Below are 19,144 nucleotides of genomic sequence, written 5' to 3'. Positions count from 1 at the left end.
GGGAGTGGGCATTGCCACCTGCTCCCCTCCTAATACCAGCTGGGTTAAGGCAGGGGTGGGCATTGCCACCTGCTCCGCTTCTGATCCTGACTGATTCAAAGGGGGGGGCGGACATTGTATGCTGTTCCACTGCTGATACCAGCTGGGTTAACACGGGGTTTAGGCATTGACACCTGCTCCGCTTCTAATACCAGCTGGGTTAAGGCAGAGGGTGGGCATTGCCACCAGCTTTGCTCCTAATGCTAGCTGGCTTAAAGTGGGCTGCAGGCATTGCCACCTGCTCTGCTCCTAATACCAACTGGGTTAAAGCAGGGTGTGTGTGTGGCAATGCCACCTGCTCTGCTCCTAATACCAGCTGTGTTAAGGTGGGGGTGGGCATTGCCACCTGCTCTACTCCTAATATCAGCTGGGTGAAGGTGGAAGGTGGACATTGCCATCTGCTCCCAGCCGGGGCTTCCCACCATGGCACGCTTTCTGAAGGGAAATGGTGCCTTGCCTAGGCTTCTCTCCATGTCAGCGCCCTCTGGTGGTGCACCAGGGTATAAAATGAGTTGTCTGAAACACGCTTACTCAATTATATAGTAAGAAGATCATAAGCCTCTCTTCTCATGTGGTTTAAACACAGAAATGCTTCCTGGCAAGGCAGGAAATGGATGCCAGATCTCGGCCAGGAGCTGGAAAATTACTGACATGTGACTCACCAGGCAAGATTAGTTTTCAGCCCCACATCCTGGAGATGTGCAAAGATTCTGAGACAATAAGGACTTCCATGAGTTCCTGATTGAATCCCCTCAACACACCCTGGTGATCTTTCCCTTAACCACTCTCCCATTCAGGGCTCTGATAACTTCATCTATCCAGCCATCACACATCATCAGTCATCACTAGAGATGGACACAAACCGAAATACGAACCAATGTTCGTGACGAACTGGGCCGGTTTGTGGTTCATGAACCAGCGGTTCATAAAAACAAAGTATTTGGGAATAGAGCTGACAGCTAAAAATATTGATTTGTTTAAAAACAACTATGAAAAGCTCTGGACTCAAATTGAAAGAGATATGATAAAATGGAATAAATTGAACTTATCTTGGTTAGGTCGGATTGCTACAATCAAAATGAATGTGCTGCCTAGAGTTATGTTCTTGATGCAAATGATACCAATTGTTAAGGACAAAAACAGTTTGAAAAATGGCAGAGGAAAATATCGGAATTTGTGTGGGCAGGAAGAAAACCCAGAGTCAAAATGAAAGTGCTTTGTGACGCAAGAGAAAGAGGTGGCATGCAATTACCTGATTTTCGATTGTACCATGAAGCAATATGTTTGGTATGGCTAAAAGAATGGGTGTCCTTATCCAATCATAAATTGTTAAATTTGGAAGGCTATAACAAACTTTTTGGATGGCATGCATACTTATGGTATGACAAGTATAAAATGGACGCAATGTTCCAACACCATTACTTGAGAAGAAATCTATTGTTAACTTGGTTAAAATACAAAAAATTTATAGAACAAGAAAAACCAGCAGAAGTAATTAACCCGAATTTGGAATATAAAGGAGATGAATGGCTTACTTATAAAGAACTATTAAAAACCGAAAACAATGAGCTGAAACTTAAATTGAATGAAGAATTACCATTTAAATATGGTTGGCTGCAATATCGACAAATTAAAGACTTATTTGAATCAGATCAAAGGAAGGCAGGCTTTAGAAATAAAAACTCAGAATTAGAAGAACTCTTACTGAGGGATAATAATAAAATAATCTCCAAAATGTATAAACTATTGTTAAAATGGTATACTGAAGATGAGACGATCAAGGTTCAAATGGTAAAATGTGCAATAAGCTGTAACAATGAGATTATGATGGATGCATGGGAACAGTTGTGGGAAAATACTTTAAAAATTTCAACATGTACCAGTATTAAAGAGAATGGCTATAAAATGATATATAAATGGTATTTAACACCGAAATAGTTAGCCATTGCTAATAAGCAGCTATCCAACAAGTGTTGGAAATGTAAAGAGCATGAGGGTTCTCTATTTCATATGTGGTGGACTTGTGATAAGGCTAGAGATTTTTGGTCTAAAATATGTACTGAAATGTCCTTAATACTCCAAAATAATGTAGTTAAGAATCCAGAAATGTTATTTTTATCCTTGCATTTAGAAGATATTAATAAAAGGGATAGAGTAATACTGTACTAGATGATAATGGCGGCAAGAATTTTGTATGCACAATATTGGAAGAAAGAAGAAGTACCGAAAACTGAAGAGTGGATACAAAAAGTGTTATATATGGCGGAAATGGACAAATTAACAAGGAAACTGAGAGAGCAAGATCCAAAGGAATTTTTTGAGGACTGGGGGAAATTGAAAAAATACTTAGAAAAAAGATGGAATGTTAAAGGACAATTATGGTCTTTTGAGTGTTATTAAGATAAGACAATGTAAATCTTTACCATTAAGTTTAAAATGACAACTAAGAGATAGTATTTGTAACAGAAATGGGGGGTTGTAGTGCTGTTGGAAGTCAATAGAAGAAAGGGGGAGGGGAGGGGGTGGGGAGCATACACTATATCTATAGGGGATAATTAGTAAGTAAGATGTATTAACGGTATATATGTTATGTTAACCATCCAATAAAATTTAAAAAAAAAAAACCAGCGGTTCATCAGAGCCCATTTCTAACAAACCGCCACGAACTTTAGGCTGGTTCATTTGGTTCATTTTTTGGTTCGTCACTGCAGGCACCCTGATGCCAATCAATCAGTTTCCTAGGCAACAGGGGATGGACTTCCTGCAGACCTCCTTCTTACCCAGAAGTGGCCTTCTGCTGGCCTGGAAGTGACCTTCTGCTGACCTGGATGTGCCGTTTTCACAAACCAAACGAACCAGTTCGTGAACCGGGGCAGGTTCATGCAAGTTCGTGGTTCGTGAAATGTGATGAACCACGAACTGCATGGTTCGGTTTTTTTCCAGTTCGTGCCCATCTCTAGTCATCACTGATAACTTTAGTTTCACCCAGGAAAGCTTAATCAAACCTGTATAATTGAGCTACCTTTCGCCACATTTCCATGTGTGTGCTCTGGATGCACCCACACACCCTCAGACTCTAACTATAACCACAAACTGATCAAAGAGGAGGTAAGTGCCACTGAGAACACAGCCCTGTTAAACCTCCAACTGGAGGCCTCTGAGCTATCCGGTTCTTCCTCGGACAAAGAAAAAAGGGGAATTAGTACACACAGTCATCCTGAGGCAACCAAGGTTTTCCCCCAAAGCCGTATTCTAGATTGCTCTCTAAGGTGCGGAGGGCCAAGAATTCCCAGAAGGGTTGGAGAGGATCCTCTCCAATATCAGGAGCAATTCCACCAGGGATTCCCCTTTCCAGTAGCCTTTTATACTGGAAACCTTGAAGAAGAAGGCTATACAAGAAGAAGGCTAAGAGGGAAACTGAGGAGGTCAGGAAAGCTTCCACTTTCGTGGCTTTCTGCAAACTATGCAAAACTGAATTACCCTGGCCTCAAATGAAAACCGATACCAGAATGTGAAGCCCTCCGACGAGGAATGCAACGTACCAAACTGAGCAAGCAAATTGTCTCTTAAGCCATTTCGACACAAGCCACAGCGAGGGGTCTCAAGTTTGCCCAATTTCCCCACCAAGAGCAGAACTTTTAATCTGATTCAGCTTTAAGACTTCCAGACTTTCCACACACATCTGCGTTGGCCTCTTGCAGGCTGCAGGCCAGCAATACGCTGTTCAGAAAGTGGTTTGATCCCTTCTTACGGTGTGCGTCCCTCCCCATCCCCCATCAACAGGGGATTCACATACAATGAGAGGCTACAGAGGACAAAAGCAACCTGCCAGCACCATGAGAAGTGAAACAACTCTCCAATCCCTGAAAATTTTCTTAGACGGCCACCTGCTTCCAGCCCTAGAAGCTCTAACGGCTGTTCAGCTACAGAAGTTTGTAGATTGGAAAACTATTCTACATACACCCAAGAGTTTCTCTCACCAAAACGCCTTTCGTGTAAAATCTCTTTGTCTGGCATATTGTGCTTCTCCTCTCTATGGAAGTACAGTCATTCAAAAGGTGTCTGATACGCTAAGCACATTTCAGGAGTCCACGAGTTAGAGTGACAGACTAGGCCCGGGGAGAACCGAGTTCAAATCCCTACCTCACTGGGTGAACTTGGGCCAGTCACATCACTCAACGGGGTGCTGTGAGGAGAGAATGGAGGAGGGGAAAACCAGGTTTGCCCGTGGTAACTCCTTGGAGGCAGGGGCTGGATAGAAGTCTGATATATAAAAGTTTTATTGAAACCCATGAGACTTACTCCCGAGTAAACTTGTTTAGGAACAAGGTCTAATTTTCACTGCAGTGGGAACCCAAGGAAGTGTTTTCCCGTCCAAAGAGTGAGTAAGCAGAGAGCTATGCCGCCTCCACTCTCTTCTGAAAGGCGGCCCCACCCCCAAACAAAACAGAAGCGATCGCCAGGTTTCTTCTGGCTGGCTGGCTGGGCCTGTGCAAAAGTCCACCCACTTTGCAGAATTTAACAGCATGCATTTCCGAAACAGCTACACTTTTCAAACTAAGCAACTTCCTGACGCATTTTTTAACAATGAGTCATTAGGATCCAGCGAAGGATAGACACAGCACCACTTAAGGGAAGAAGAATCCCCTGTACGCAAGCGAGTTCCTCCTCAGAAGGTGAAGTGGCTTCCCCCAGCCAGAGGGGAGATTTGGCTGCTCAGCAATTCCGAAAGAGAGACGCTACTGAACTGGCGGTCTCCGAGTCCAGACTAGGAAGTGCCTGTTAAGGGAAAGGAGCACAGCTAGCAGACATGAACCTACTCACTGGTCCACCTAGGCCAGTACGCCAAGAGCTCTGGAAGAGCCTTTTTCCAGGCTGGCCCAGCATCAGAACCCCTTTGGACCAGAGAGGCTGGGGAATGGGCCTGGGGGTCCAGCACATGCAATGCACCGTGTTCTGCCCACTACAAAGAACAGGGAACTACGTGGCAACTGAGCAAGAATGTCCCCCAAAGGCCTTCTGCAGACTAGACGATTGTAGGATAGCAAGAAGCTGTTCTATTGAGCCATTACAAGAGGGTCACAGGTCTATTTTTGAGAAATACCAAGTGCTGATCAAGACTTTCTCTCTTCCTTAATACTTAAAGAACAATAAAGCCAATTGTAAATGTTAATAGCTTTAGACTTAGGTAGGTCTTGACTTGCACTAAGGCACCAAAATCTATTAATTGGTGGTGAAACAAGTTTTTAAACTGAAAAAATATGTTATTTTCATTCCTATTTCAAATCCCAGTCAAATCTATCATATAATTGAAAAAGCAGACCAGTGTTTTACCTCAGAAGTATTCAGAATTACAACCATGACCATATACTGGCCCCTAGTTTTGCCAGCTGCCCAAGCCCATTCACAGTCTCAGTAACTCACACTTTTTAACTGGATTTCTATCTCGTAAGAAATGAGAGAGAAAAAACAATCGCAACAGACGTGGGGCCAAGTGAGTGAACGACCCACCCTGTGAGCCCCCGAGACTTGTTTAGCCCCTGTCCAATTGGCAGACTCATCCTCTGCATATTTGCAACCCTCCTTCTGCAATACAAAGGATGACAAATTTATTCAAAAGATAAAGAAGGCCTCCACAAGCTTGCACAGAGGAGCCCTGCACCACTGCGCCCCGGGGCTGGAAGACTTCCTTGGCACCCACTAAGAAGCACTGGGCCGCTTCGTGCCAAGGCAGCAAGACTTTCCCAGCCTTGCCTGCAACAGCTTCTGTAAGCACCAGCCGCACTTACCTGTTTCCGGGATGGCGACTGGGCACTGGCTGATGCCGTAGGAGAGATGGGAGGAAGCACAGAACGTGGGGGGATCCATTTCCTGGTCAGAAGGAGCTGCAAGTCCTGCACTACAGACCATCTGACAGCAATTCTGATTCTGTGAACCTGGGCAGATCATGAGAGGGAGGGCAGGAAGGGTTGCATCAGGGCTAAGTTCTCATGGCCCCTTCTTGCATGTCCAGGGTAATGCTGATCACCACTCTGGGGTCAGGAAGCAATTTCCCCCAGGCCAGTTTGACTAGGGATCCTGATGGCGTTTCGCCATCTTCTGGGCATGGAGCAGGGGTCACTGTGGGTGTGGGAGGTAGTTGTGAATTTCCTGCATTGTGTAGGGGGTTGGACTAGATGACCTTGGAGTCCCTTCCAACCTGATGATTCTATGATTCTAATTGGGATTGCACAGAAACTCAGAAGTAGGCCAAGGGATGCAGAAGGTGTGGAAAGACAGAGACTTGGTGATAGCTAGAAGGGATTAAGGAAGAAGTAGAGGAAAAAAGGATCTCAACACACATCAGAAGAACACAGACTACACTAAGGTATCTACTGGAAGGTCACGCTGGAAGCAGAACTTGGGGAAAGGGGTGGGGAGCCTAGAGCAAACAGAGACATTTCTTCTCTGAAATTCAATGCCACGTACAGACCCACATCTATTTATGCAACTCTAGACCCTGAACTTGCACGGCTTTTAAAAATTTCCATCAGCAGAGAGTGCTGTTCTGGCTAGTTCAGAACAGAGAGATGAGATGAGCAGCCCCAGGAAAGCAAGTTTTCAGCTGCGTTAGCAAGACATCCTGCTCACTTTCTATAGCACAATGGATGGATTTGGTGCCAGGGGGGAAGCTCCATGGAAAGCCTGCAGCTCTGAGCAAAGGCCAAGACAAAGGCGCCAGAATTCAACGGGCCAGTTTCCTCGCCAGCACATGCTATGAGTTTACCATAAACTGGTCAAGTTACCAAGCGCAAGGCCCGAGGCAAGCTGGTTTAGGGGTGCTGCCACTTGGATCTTGTCCCCTGACATGAAGTATAAGAAGCTGGTCCATTCCTGTTCACTATTCTCTAACAGTCTGGGCCCCAACATCCCTCCAAATCAGCAAGACAAGAAGGCTGGGCCCTCAGTATTGTGAGCAAGTTCTGATTTGGGATCTGAAAGCATTTCACACTAATTTCACACTCGTATTTCTTTTTTGGAATACGAGTGCAACTCAGATTTGAGTTCCAAAGATGGACAGCACTTTTTATTGTGGCTGCTGAATAGCCCCAATAGTCATATATAGTGAACACCAGAATTTTCCTTTAGAAGTAACGTTCTGGAAGAGGGGGAAAGGGAGAGAACAGGATTCTTTAATCAGTTTTTCTCCATCCCTCCACTTTCTGCCAGTAAATAAGGAGCAGAGTTTGTACAAAACCAGTGGCCAGGCCCACTCAAGCCTTTCTTGGGGACGATGCCTACCTAACAAGTGCCCTGTTACCTCCCTGCTTCCTTAACTCAAGACACAGTGCAAAGAGGTCGTGGGAGGCTGGGAAGAGCAACAACAGCAGAAGTTCACAGAGTGGGAGGAGAATCAAACGTACTGTTTGGCTCACCCAGTGACCTTGGGAGTTCCCTTCCAATGTTGCTCCAGAGCTGCATCCAACTTCTAAATGGATAGCTTTTTCCTCACTGGCTGCCAGAAGCAACTGAGCAATGTGCACTTTTAAACATGGGCTTTAGAACTTCTACAGCTTCCAGACAGTTAGAACGTCTGCTAGGAAATCTACACAATTGGCTAGGGTTTCCCCAGTGGCCCAGTGACAAAGCCCCAGTTCAATGGCTGCCTATGCACACAAAAGCTTTATTCGCGTAATTAGCCAAACCACACACGGCTAAGGCACCAGAGGAGTGCCTCCATCTGAGATGAGCAGCTGATCTTCACATCTATTGTCCCCTTGCAGTTACAAAAGTGGGATTTCAAATGTGTGCCACAGCTTACTCTTATACGTGTTACCTTCCAGTCTATATTCATGCTTAAGAGATTTTTAAAAAGCACCTTCCTGCGTGATCAATGTACACGTGGAGGTATGTGACATAAAGATGCACAAAGACCAGTCAGTGCAAAAGCCCACTTGCATGCAGGGGAGGAGGGCCTGCTCTCAAAGACTCAACCAATCAGTCCAGAGGCCTCCAATTTCTAAAACTCACCAGTTGCGTTCCCTACAATGCTTGCTTCCAACAAGCCATGCAAAGGTCACCTCCTCCAGACTCCTGCCTCAACCCTGGTTTCACAGGTTGCTATCAAAAGAATGGCCCTGGAAAGTGGTGAAAGGCCCCACCTGCTTCCCCTCACTCCAGGATTTCTAGCCTTCTATAGGCCTACCCAACAGGGCTGATTTTATTTTACATGCTTATGTTCTGTCTTTGAGCTTGCCAGGGGCCCTCTTGCCTTGGATGTTGAAGAGTTCTAGTGTTGGCTACTTCATATTTTGTAAAAAGATTATTTGTTGAACTTGAAAACAGCTCGGTGTCTGTTGGTTTGTAGATTACAAAATATGGAAGAAATGTTCTGCTGTATCTTGGATCCAGAATTTTTTGCCCACAATCAGTTTTCGTCTATGCTAAGATTGGCCCTACAAATGTTCCCTTTCTGCCCTCTTTGGTCTGAAAGAAGAGTCCCAGCTGAGGATGGAGAAACCCACCCAGACAACCCAATTTTGCTTCAGGCTGCCCATATGCCCAGCGGCACGTCACTGGATGGTCCCATTAGTGCATAGCTACGGCAGGAAAGAGCACACACGTCTCACTGAGGGAACTCGCTTCGCTGAAGCACACAGCTGGACACTGGCCCTGCTTGGATTCAGCTCTGAGAAGCAAAACACTCGGCTCAGAGCAATAATCTGGTTAAAGACCACTGGCCACTTTTAATTCCAGCAGCCGCTTCTGCTGCCTCCCTCTGCGGCTGCGCCTGTATACATTTTGCACAAGACTGGCCATTTCTCTCTCATGTTTAAAACATAGGGCTTGCTTATTTGACCCATCACAGTACAACAGGACAGGGTTGTTGTGACTTTACAAATGAGGGGGAACAGAGAGCAATTTGCCTAAGGCCCTCCATCGTCAGTGTATATCCAGCTCTGCAGAGTAAGCTGAAGGCAGGCCTCAGCCACAAACAGACCATCAGCGAGGAAACACGAAATTGCAAGCCGCCTGATACCGGTAACACAATGAGATGTGACTGACACCCATACCCTGGAAATCCTTAGCTGCCCATTTCTACCCATTTAGTTTATTTTAAAGAAACTGGACATTTTCTCCAGGCTTGTTGGCATCTCTAATCAAGTCAGGCTTCTGATCCATCAAGATCAGAGTTGTCTTATCGCCCTGGCAATGACTGCCTCTAGACACACAGAGGGCCTCTAGACAGAGGGCCTCCATAGTAACCACGGTCTGATCCTCACATGGAGATGCTGGGGGTCAAACTTGGGCCTTCTTCCAAAGGCATTCTTCAGTAATATTACATCTCCTTTATTGTGCTATGTTTTAAGAATGTGCAGCTACCCCCCAAGCTGGGGATTCCCGGAAGAACCCCGTCATTAGCAAACGCTGCTGTGTAGCAGGGCTGCTGCTTCCGCTGTCAGCTCTGCCAGTGAGATGACTATGGAAGTCCGTTGCTGTAAAAAGTAAGAGTCAGGCGGCACCTTAAAGACCAAGACATTTCTTGTACTGCTAACTTTTGAGGGCTTAATCCAAAGAAGAGGGGGGGGGACACAAAAGGGACAGTAACAGCCGGCTCTAAAGAGGAAAAATATTTTTGGAAAGATTCCGTTTTGGACACCCAGGCCTGGGACTTTTGCTTATGGCAGAAAGCCGATTTGAGGTGGCAGCCCTGAGATGCTGGGCTCCTTGTCCAGAGGGAAGAACCACCTTCAGCTACACAGTGCCAATGGCCTGCAAGGAAGGCTTCTAAAGAAGGCTTCTTCCAAGAGCCATTCTAGCCCAAATACTTTTGGTTTTGCTGACACCTCGGACCACTGCAGTGCAATTATATCAGCGCAGGATACTCCTCCCCAATCAAATGCCTATTATCTTGCCCAGTTTGGGTGGCTGCTTGTGGCTATGACAAGCCAAAGCATCGCTGTTTTGAATCCCGCCATTCCGGTTTCTAATCATCCACTTTACGAAGGGTAATTCTAACTGTCCCAAGGGAAAAACAGCGATTGATGTAGTTAATGAGATAACACTGAGAAATAAAGGGATGCCTGACAGCCGGACTCATTTATTGGCATCTGCAGTAAATACAAGACCAGGCCAGTCAAAGGACCGCCTCACTGCCTGGAGGCCTGACAACTCTGCGGACTGCCCCCTGCCTTGTCACCTCCCTGCCTGCTTGCAGCCACAGAACAACAGGAATTGGCTCACTTGATTCAACACAGGCATGTCAGACAGTGGCCGGCCAGCTGAGGCCACCAGGGACACACAAGCAAGACATAATGGGGACATCCACCCACTTGCTGCCAGTTCCTGGGACCTTCTTTATCAGGAGCGTGCTCAAATAAAGCAACCTGTACACAAGACGCAAAACCAGTTTGTGAATGTCAACCTTGCGCCAATATTCCTTCTTGTAACATGATTTAGTGGTTATTTTGGCAGATGAAGTCTAAAATTCTAGATGCAATCCTGAGCTGGTGTGGTGGGTCCTTGCCCTGAAAAACACACCCACGTTGGCAACAGGCATGCTGTGGGTTCGAAATCTACAATGGTTTTGTGCCATACAGGCTAGAGAGTGCTTTACAAATCATAACAGACAAGCAGCCTTTTCCAGAAGGACCAGTTTTACACAAGGAGAGTTTGACTGGCATTGGAACTAGTTTGCCTTACCATGCTGGCTGTTTGGCTTTGCCTGCCAGCTCCTTCTATATGACTTTTAAGATCATCCTAAACACAAAAACGTTAATTGCTGGGGGTGGGGTGGGAGGTAATTACTGACTTCATGCCAGACCTGGATTTACACAGTTGCAACATTCCTTTCTCCAAATTCAAGAGTAATTTATTATGCCTGTAACTAAGCCAAGATCTCTCAAAACCTTTGTTGATTCCAGACCTTGCCATGTGCAATTAAGGCACCATGGCTAATTTCTAAGGGATATAGAAGATGACCTATGGCCTGGATTGTGTAGGTTGATCTATAATTAAACAGCCCCTGATTTTATAGCATCACAGCACTAAAAAGGAACCACCAACTGTCATCTCAAAAGACCCGCAGGAGATTATACGCAAAGTACCAGACCAAATTTAATTTTAGGCGATCTGCAAACGGAATGACCTAACAGCACATCAGGCTGAGACAGCCAAGGGAGAGCCCCCCTCCTCCCTGCATGGCCTGATCCTTAAACAAGCCACAGGAGGATTAAGCAGATCCCCTGAAGGGCCTCATTGGGCTCAGGTGACATATAAAGGCCTGGGGCAGGGGAGGGGGGAAGAAAAGCCCCTGACAGAAAAACTGGAAATGTTGGGGAGTACTTATGAAGAGTACCTCCTAAGAAATATTTTCTCCTTTGGAATGAGTACAATGCTCTCTGTAAGACAAAGCTTATTTACTGAATGTATGAAGATTTCTATGTGAGAATCCACGCATTAAATAATTTCTGTGTCTTTCCAAGTCTTTGTATATTTAAAGGTGACAAATTTGTCCCCACATAGGGCGCTATAGAGTTTCTTATATGCTGCTGAAGAGATCAGCATATTATAAAGCTTAACTTGATATACAGGTATGATACTAGTCTGGCGACAACTGTATAAAACAGTTATCTGTCCAAATACACACTTGTCTTTATTACAAAATTTGTATTTTGCTTTTACTTTTTCCTACCGCCCAGGTGCTCAGATAGCAGAAGGTGCAGCAGTTTGCAGCTCTCCCCCCTTCTGGATATATTCAACATGTTTCTTGTAGAAAAGCGCTCACACTTTTACACTTAATAAACTATGTCAAATAGTACAATTTTATATGAAAAGTTACAAATTAGGCATTTTAAATCAGTAAAATACAGCCTGCTTAGTGTTGCTCATATTTCATTTTTCTATGAGGCACCTTGCTGCAGATTCAGTGTTATTAAATGTTGCCCTGAGTTTTGCTTTTATTGTTTTATTGATTTCTATGGCAAGCTATCTAGAGTGAGAAATATTTACCAAGGCAAATAACACAGTTACATCCGTTAAGAGCCAGTCACTACCTCTAGGTGCCTGCACATGTCTAAAGGAGAGATTAACACTCTTAGAAGTGGAGGTGCCAACACCATTTCACAATGTTCGTTTTGAACGTCCCCAAACTCATTTGCCATGTGGTCCTTCAAGAAGCAAAAGCTGAAACTCCCCTTGGGCATGAGAAATTTATTGTGTGATTTTGAGGATTTAAACAACAGTTCCAGAGTTCAACCAATGACATCCTTCCTGGACAGGACTAAGTGACAGACAAAAGCTCTGCATCCATTTAAGAAAAGTTGATGAGCCCTGTGGACCATGGAAAGAAGAAATGTGCCAATGCAGGAAATTCACAGCTCCCCCTGCACTCCCCCAGTGACAGCTGTTCTATGCCCACATGAGGGCAAGGATCCCTGGGCCAATCTGGCCTGGAGGAAAATCTCTTCCTGGCCCCAGAGTAATGATCAGCATGACCCTGGGCATGTAAGAAAGGGCCACGAGAGCCAGGCACCAGCTCATCCCTCCCTGCCCTCCCTCTCACGACCTGTCTGTCTAAGTTCGTACTGAGTCCCAGAGTCAGCATTGCTGACTGGTGGCCATCTAGCCCCTGCTCACGTGCCTCTCAAGAACAGTCCACCACCTCCCTGGGAAGCCTGTTTCACTGAGGGACCACTTTAACCTTCTGGAAGTTCTTCCTAATGTTTAACTGAAAACTCTTTTGCTTTAATTTTAAGTTGTTGATTCTGGTCATTCATCCGTCACAAGAAAAAACAGTGTAACAAAACCAGAATAATTTTTATCATCTTCCTTCTTTGTAAACGCAACCAGTCTATAGCAAGCCTTTATGAGGAAGAAAATCTTACTAATGCAGACACCTAATGCTTCATTACTAGACAGAAAAAAGAGGATTATGAATGTGGATCAGAAAACAAAAACATCCAGCACTGATACAAATTAGACAGGCAAGCTAGCTAAACGAGATGAACTCTTTTGCAAATGCAAGGCACTCTCTCATGAATGGATTAGTGAGGAAAACTAGAGAGGTTAAACCAAGGGCTGAGCTGCACAACCTACTAGCTCCAAACTGTACGGCAGCATATCCAGCTGTACACAAGTGAAGCCGTTCAGTTTGGTAATCTGGGTGCCCCTTTCTACAGACACTGTGTACAGTCCTATCCCCAAATTAAAGCAAGGATAACACGCACATAACAAAAGAAGAAAAACACAAATGTTCAGCAATTTAGCTTGCCAGTTAAGGTCTCTACACTTTACTCTAAGGAACTACGAGTGCAAACAATTACTAAAACTTTAATCCAAGATGTTGCCATGATTCTTTCTACATCATAAAATCCAGATTGCCATGACTATGTCAGAAAAAAATTAGGGTTAAAAAAAAAAATCAAGGTGAAGGGAAAACACAAGCAGGATCCAATTCCAGATTGTACTACAGCCAAACCCCACAACCTCGGCAGAATTTCTACTGGAAACAGATAGAAACAATCATTCTTGAAGCTGAGCATGGGGAAGATTAATGAGCACATTAACTTCAGTTTCCTTCTGCCTCACAAAAGGTTTTAAAAAGTTACAGTAACTTGTAGTGCTTGTACAATGGCAGCTTTTGTTGAATGGAGGAAAAAGATCACACAATGCAGGACTGAAAACAAGGCAATGAACTGATCGATCCAGTTGGAAGAGCTTTAAGCCGTGTCCTTTGGAGACAGTTTAATCCAGTTTGGGGGAAAGAACGTAAGTGAAAAGAAAAGGGCCACCTAATTCAGAGCTGGCAGGGGGGAAAATGTGAACAATGCTTGACACACCAAGCCAAATGTAAGCTATGTCCTCAAGCAAGACAACAATAAGGAGAAACCCTAAGCAGTTTTTTTTCCAGAACCCAAGTAGCAGAAATCCCAGGAGTCTATAAATTTGATGTGGCCACCTAAATATGCTGGCTCGGTGTCAGCATTGAAAAATGTGATGCTATTTCATAACATTTAGTCCTAGCAGCCTGAAATCAGAAACACATTTAAAGCAGTCAATACCAGTTCCTATTCACACCTAATGGTGAAGTCCACAGACAAAGCACTGAGTTTTATGATGTAGTGGCTGAGCCGGGAATGGCAACAGAACCAGAACACTTCAGAAGCCACAAAAGACCCCTTTAGATTTCTGGAAGAACAGCAGTGTGGATGTAATATAACCACTGAAATACATACATTTTAAAACATTGATAAGAAAGCTTAGTGCGCCTCAAAGGCTAACCAATATTTTTATTGCAAATGCTGACTTTGCCAAAAGTACAGAGAGAAAAGCCGTAATAACTTGTGAACAGGCTACTTAATCAGGAGAAGACAGACTGAGGAGAAAGATATGCAACACATACAACATGCTCAAAGCAACACAAACAATTTAAATAAGATCAACTCCTATTTGTTCATTTTGCCACAAATTTTTATATTCAGTCTTGTTACTATGAATCTGTTTACAACTCACACGGAAATGACATTGTCAAAATCCCCCCGTCATCCACAGTCTCTCTTCCTTATTATTTTGAGCCTGTTTTAAACTCAGATTCTCCATGTAAAAACAAACCTGTTTCAGTAAATTGGTTTGGTAATTACAGGCAAATGGTGAGGAAAACTTGGCAAGTAACAGGCCATTTAAAAAGCCTCCCTGTATTTTAACGTTCTTGCTAACATGATAAATTGAGGGAAGCAAACCCGAGGCCTTACCTGAAAAGCTCAAAGACACACTAACACAGGCGATATGACAGTCTAAGAAAAGCATGACAGCTCCCAACTATGATGCCATCAACTATGAAGTACGCTGGACAATGAATACTCTGTGGCCTCAACACACACACACACAGAGCAAGCTAAACAAGCGGTTGCTGTCAACCTGCAATTCTGGAAATGGCTGCTGTGGTCCTAGAGTGTGTCTCACATCCTCTCCATGACCCTGTAATCCAAGCCATTTCATGGTAATGAAGCTTTCCCATCTCTGATTTTTAAAGGCCATCACGTTTAAATGAAAACATGACATGAGCTTTGCACCTCAAAGTATCCCAGAACAGAACTCCCTCTCACCTCTCTCTCTGTAATACAATGCTTCAGTTGCTGACTTGCTTTAAGCAGAATTATCTTCCCACGAGAAGGACTATTTCAGTGGCATTATAATGCATTTTAAGAACACTTGACCAGACTTCTGATTACCAGAGTCGGGAAGAGTGTTTACGTTTTTAGACAGACCTGTTGTAATACAGTAATACATAATAAATAAAAACTTTGAGATAAAGCAAGCAGAATCAGGAATAATACATACCTTGAGTCAGCTTTAAAAAGCTCAGAGAGGGTACTTCTGGCTCTGTAACTGATCCTCCATTAAGGCTCTGACATAGGCTTAACTTGGGGTGTGGAACTACAGTGGCACTCCCACCCAAGCCATGTTAACTACATTTAAGTACACTGTATTACTAGAAAAAGCCTTATTACTTTGAGATGTGTGAGTTATTAATTGCTCTGGAAAACTCTTAAGATATGGTAAACTAGATATGCCTAAGAAATAGGTCAAGAAGGCATTATGCTGAAATGTCCTACTCTGGAAGAAAAAACGCAAACAGAGATAGCCTGCAAAAAATGAAACTGATGGACGGCTGAAGCAAAGGTCTCCCCTTTCCATCTGCACACTCATCCCATCAAAGGTCACCTTCAAACCAGGACACACCCCTCACACTACCACAGCCATTTAAAGAGATTTCAAGAAGGTTTTGCCCAAACAAATGTCTCGCACAGTCTATTCCGGGTCCTTTTCCAGTTCAGAGGAATGGAACATAGGCCAGGCTTACTTTGACCAGCTAGTGGACGTACAGGACTAAGAGGTGCAGCTTTTAAAGTCGCGCCTTAAACGGGAAGCTTGAGGCTCTTACATGGGAGCAATAATATTGATTCCTTCGAGGATTACCAAGACAAGTTGTTTCAACACTCATAAGTATCAATATCACACTTAAAATGGACCTGTCTCATTAATATTCTCTACTGAAGTGACATATTGTCACTTACATGTCTACAGTGCTATGGTGCACTGAAACCAGTTCTTCCAATCTTATCTACAATCTGTAAAAGAAGGTTACCATAGGTTATCCCCATAAGATCACTGTGGGGTGAAGGCTCAAAGACCAGGTTGACAATGGCCCCACTAGTGAGTGTTTGGCCACAGAGGAAATTCCTTCCCAGGACTGCCCAGCCCTTTCCCTCTTCTTCCCCACAGCACTCCACAGAGAGGATCAAGGAAAAGACATTTTCTCTAACCCTGAATGTTTGTGAACTAGACTAGGAGGCATCGCCCCACCCAGTTCTTCTGGGCCTTCACATTTCTAGGTTTTGACATCAGTTCACTATCTTCACCATTTATTTTCTGAAAATAAGAAAGTGCCACTCAGTCGCAAGTGATTCATGGCAACTTTTCTGAAACTGCCAACTGATGAGTGGTTGTGCCATTGAGACTTTAGTTACTAAATGAAAGATAAACCAAGGAATGTGTTGTGCCAACACAGAGAATCCAACACATCACTTTTATTTCACTAAACTTATACCATGCCTTTTGGTCTGTCATACCAACATTAGGGCCACACCAATGTCAAGCCCCAGTACTTTGGGATAAAGAGACAGACCCTCCAGACCCTGTATTACAAATGCTTAGACCCAGCTGTGCCAAGCACAGTTAGCCAATTAAGCAATAAAAACACAGAGTTTCCAGGAGGGAAAAAAGATCCACCCTACTCTGGAGGTTCTGATCATGTCACAACATCACGTAATTGCTTTTGCAACATCCTAGTTAGGTAGGCCTTCATTAACTCGATTTTACAGATGAGAACGCAAGACCAATGACAATGCAAAACGAGCCCATTAGGTATGATTTGAACCCAAAGCCAAACCAAAATACATGGACTAATTGAATATTATTATTATTACTATTATTATTATTATTAAACACACACATGCAAGAAGCAAAGCACCACCATCCCATTCCTGCCCTTTATCCCTTTGCAGCTCCAGGGACAAAAAAAGTGCTGCCCTCACATTGGGGTTCCTCAGGTGAGAAAGAAACTTTTCTAAGTCAACTGGAACAACACAAACCCGAAGTACTCCATCCCCCAACTGAATATCCTACATGTATATATTGTTTTTGGTTATACGCTCAAGCAAGTTTCTTAAACACACAGATAATAACAAACATTTCAATCAGCAGCAACATCAATCAGCTGATGCCGGGAGAGTGGAATATATAAATAAAAATCTTTCAATGACTTACAGTTCAATCCTAAACTGAGTTACTCCAATCTAAGCCAACTGAAGTCAATGGGCTTAGACTGGGGTAACTCTCCTTAGTATTGCACTGTAAAACACGAACATCGAAAAGGGCCAGCTGTCTATATATATATATATAAAAAGAAAAGTTTCTGAGGGTTTGAAGTATTGTGATTTCTGGGGATGAGGAATCTTCATTAGCTGCCTGGACTCAAACATGTTCGAAGAATCCTGTACTTTACAAAAACTAAACAAACCCAGTTTTAATGGGTTTTTAGCTAGCGGTGATGCCCAAGTCTTTTTAAAACGACGGAGCGATCCCTGCGCGTAAAAGGCGACGACGACGACGACATCGGCGCCGTTTCAAGCGGGCCGCCGGCCTCGGGCGCCGGGAGGGGAATCGCCTCACCAAAGAGGAGCGCCGCCTGGGCTCGACGCGGACCCGGGGCGCCGCTAGAAGGGAGGCTCGCCCTTCGCTATCTACTGGGCATAACCCTGCAGCAGCAGCAGCAGCAGCAGCAGAGAGTGCGGCACGGCCGGCGCCCCGGCCCGCCTGCCCCGCGGAGGAGCTCCAGGGACGGGCCTCGCCCGCCCGCCTCACCTGCCCACCGTCTGGTTGGCCAGCTGCCTCATGCGGTTGAACTGCTTTTTCATGGCGGCGAGAGGCTCCTGGCGGGACCGCCGCCCTCGGCCGCTCCGAGCTCCTCTCGCGAGCCCCGCGCAGGCAGGCAGGCGGGCAGCGGCAGGCGGGCGGGCACTCGGTCGCTCCTCGCCCGGCCTCCCGCCCCCACCGGAAGCCTCCGCGGACACTTCCGGCTCTCCACCAGCGCGTCCCACCCCAGCCGACGCGCCTCCGCGAATCACGTGCCGCGAGGGGGCGGGCCGTAGAGGCGCGAGGGACGCCACATCCGGGGACTCGCCTGAAGAGCCGGGACTTCCGGGTGCGCGGGGCCTGCTGGGCCGCTCCTGCCCGCGGGCGGGGTTTCAGGGGGCCGGGCCGGGCTCCGCTCTTCCTCCCGCCACGGGGCAGAAGCGCAGGGCGACTCCGCTCCGGGCCCGCGGGGGATCTGGAGGCCAGAAGGCGGCCTTCGCTGGGCAGCTTCTGAAGAGGCCGCGGGTGCTCCGCCGAAGCCCTTGGCGCTGTTGGCCTGCCTGCCTGCCGGCGGCACTTGGGCTCGGCGCAAGCGGGAAGCAGGCCTCTGAAGTCAGAAGGGGCGCCGTCGGTTGCTCTTCAACAGCCCCCCGCAGACTCGCAAACCGGCTGATTTGAAGACCGTGTCGGGAGCCAGGCTGCCTGTCAACGGCCGGATTCCATTCTAGGCCGCGACAGCCTCTTCTTGGCCTTAGGCCGGCGTACCTTCTCCCCCCGATGTTCCTCCGGAGCTTCGCTCATCTGGACGGGGCCTTCTGCAGGGGCCACCTTGGGCGTGGGCAAAATCAACGGCTGCGCATTCACGGGCATTCCTGCCTCTTGAAACGGCCTACCTGAAGAGGCCAGGAAAGCGCTCACTCTCTGGGCCTTCCGCAAACGATGCAGTTATTCTGGAGGGCTTTTTACACCAATAGGGCTATACTGTAGGGAAATACTTTCAGAAAGAGGCATCAGGAAGGAGACGGGGACTTTACTGCTACAATGTGCTGCTGTGTACTACAAGGTTAAAACGATACTGCATTACAAATACATAAATACATTTAGAGTTTATTTCCCTGATATCCTTTGACGCAACTTCAAAGCAGAATGGAGAAACTTAGCCACCTTCTCCCTGACATCAGGAAAGGAATCGTTCAACAGTCTATAG

At 45.6% G+C, this 19,144-nt stretch overlaps 1 protein-coding gene across 4 annotated transcripts in view; it reads right to left on the bottom strand.

Annotated features, from left to right (window-relative positions):
- ARHGAP17 (Rho GTPase activating protein 17) overlaps positions 1-18,154 on the bottom strand; it is a 56,129-nt gene extending 37,975 nt beyond the window's left edge. For 3 of the 4 annotated variants that reach the window (XM_054992694.1, XM_054992697.1, XM_054992695.1), the window contains exon 1: positions 17,947-18,154. In XM_054992694.1, coding sequence (XP_054848669.1) covers positions 17,947-17,999 — 53 coding nt within the window. In that variant the 5' untranslated portion in view covers positions 18,000-18,154. The remainder of the gene's footprint in view (positions 1-17,946) is intronic. The other variant, XM_054992696.1, reaches the window with a different exon arrangement.
- Between the last annotated feature and the right edge of the window lie 990 nt (positions 18,155-19,144).

This window comes from Eublepharis macularius, chromosome 12 (genome assembly GCF_028583425.1).
Source record: "Eublepharis macularius isolate TG4126 chromosome 12, MPM_Emac_v1.0, whole genome shotgun sequence".
Taxonomy (NCBI): domain Eukaryota; kingdom Metazoa; phylum Chordata; class Lepidosauria; order Squamata; family Eublepharidae; genus Eublepharis; species Eublepharis macularius.
Note: the sequence above shows the minus strand (reverse complement) of the source record. Positions and strands in the feature narration are given on the sequence as shown.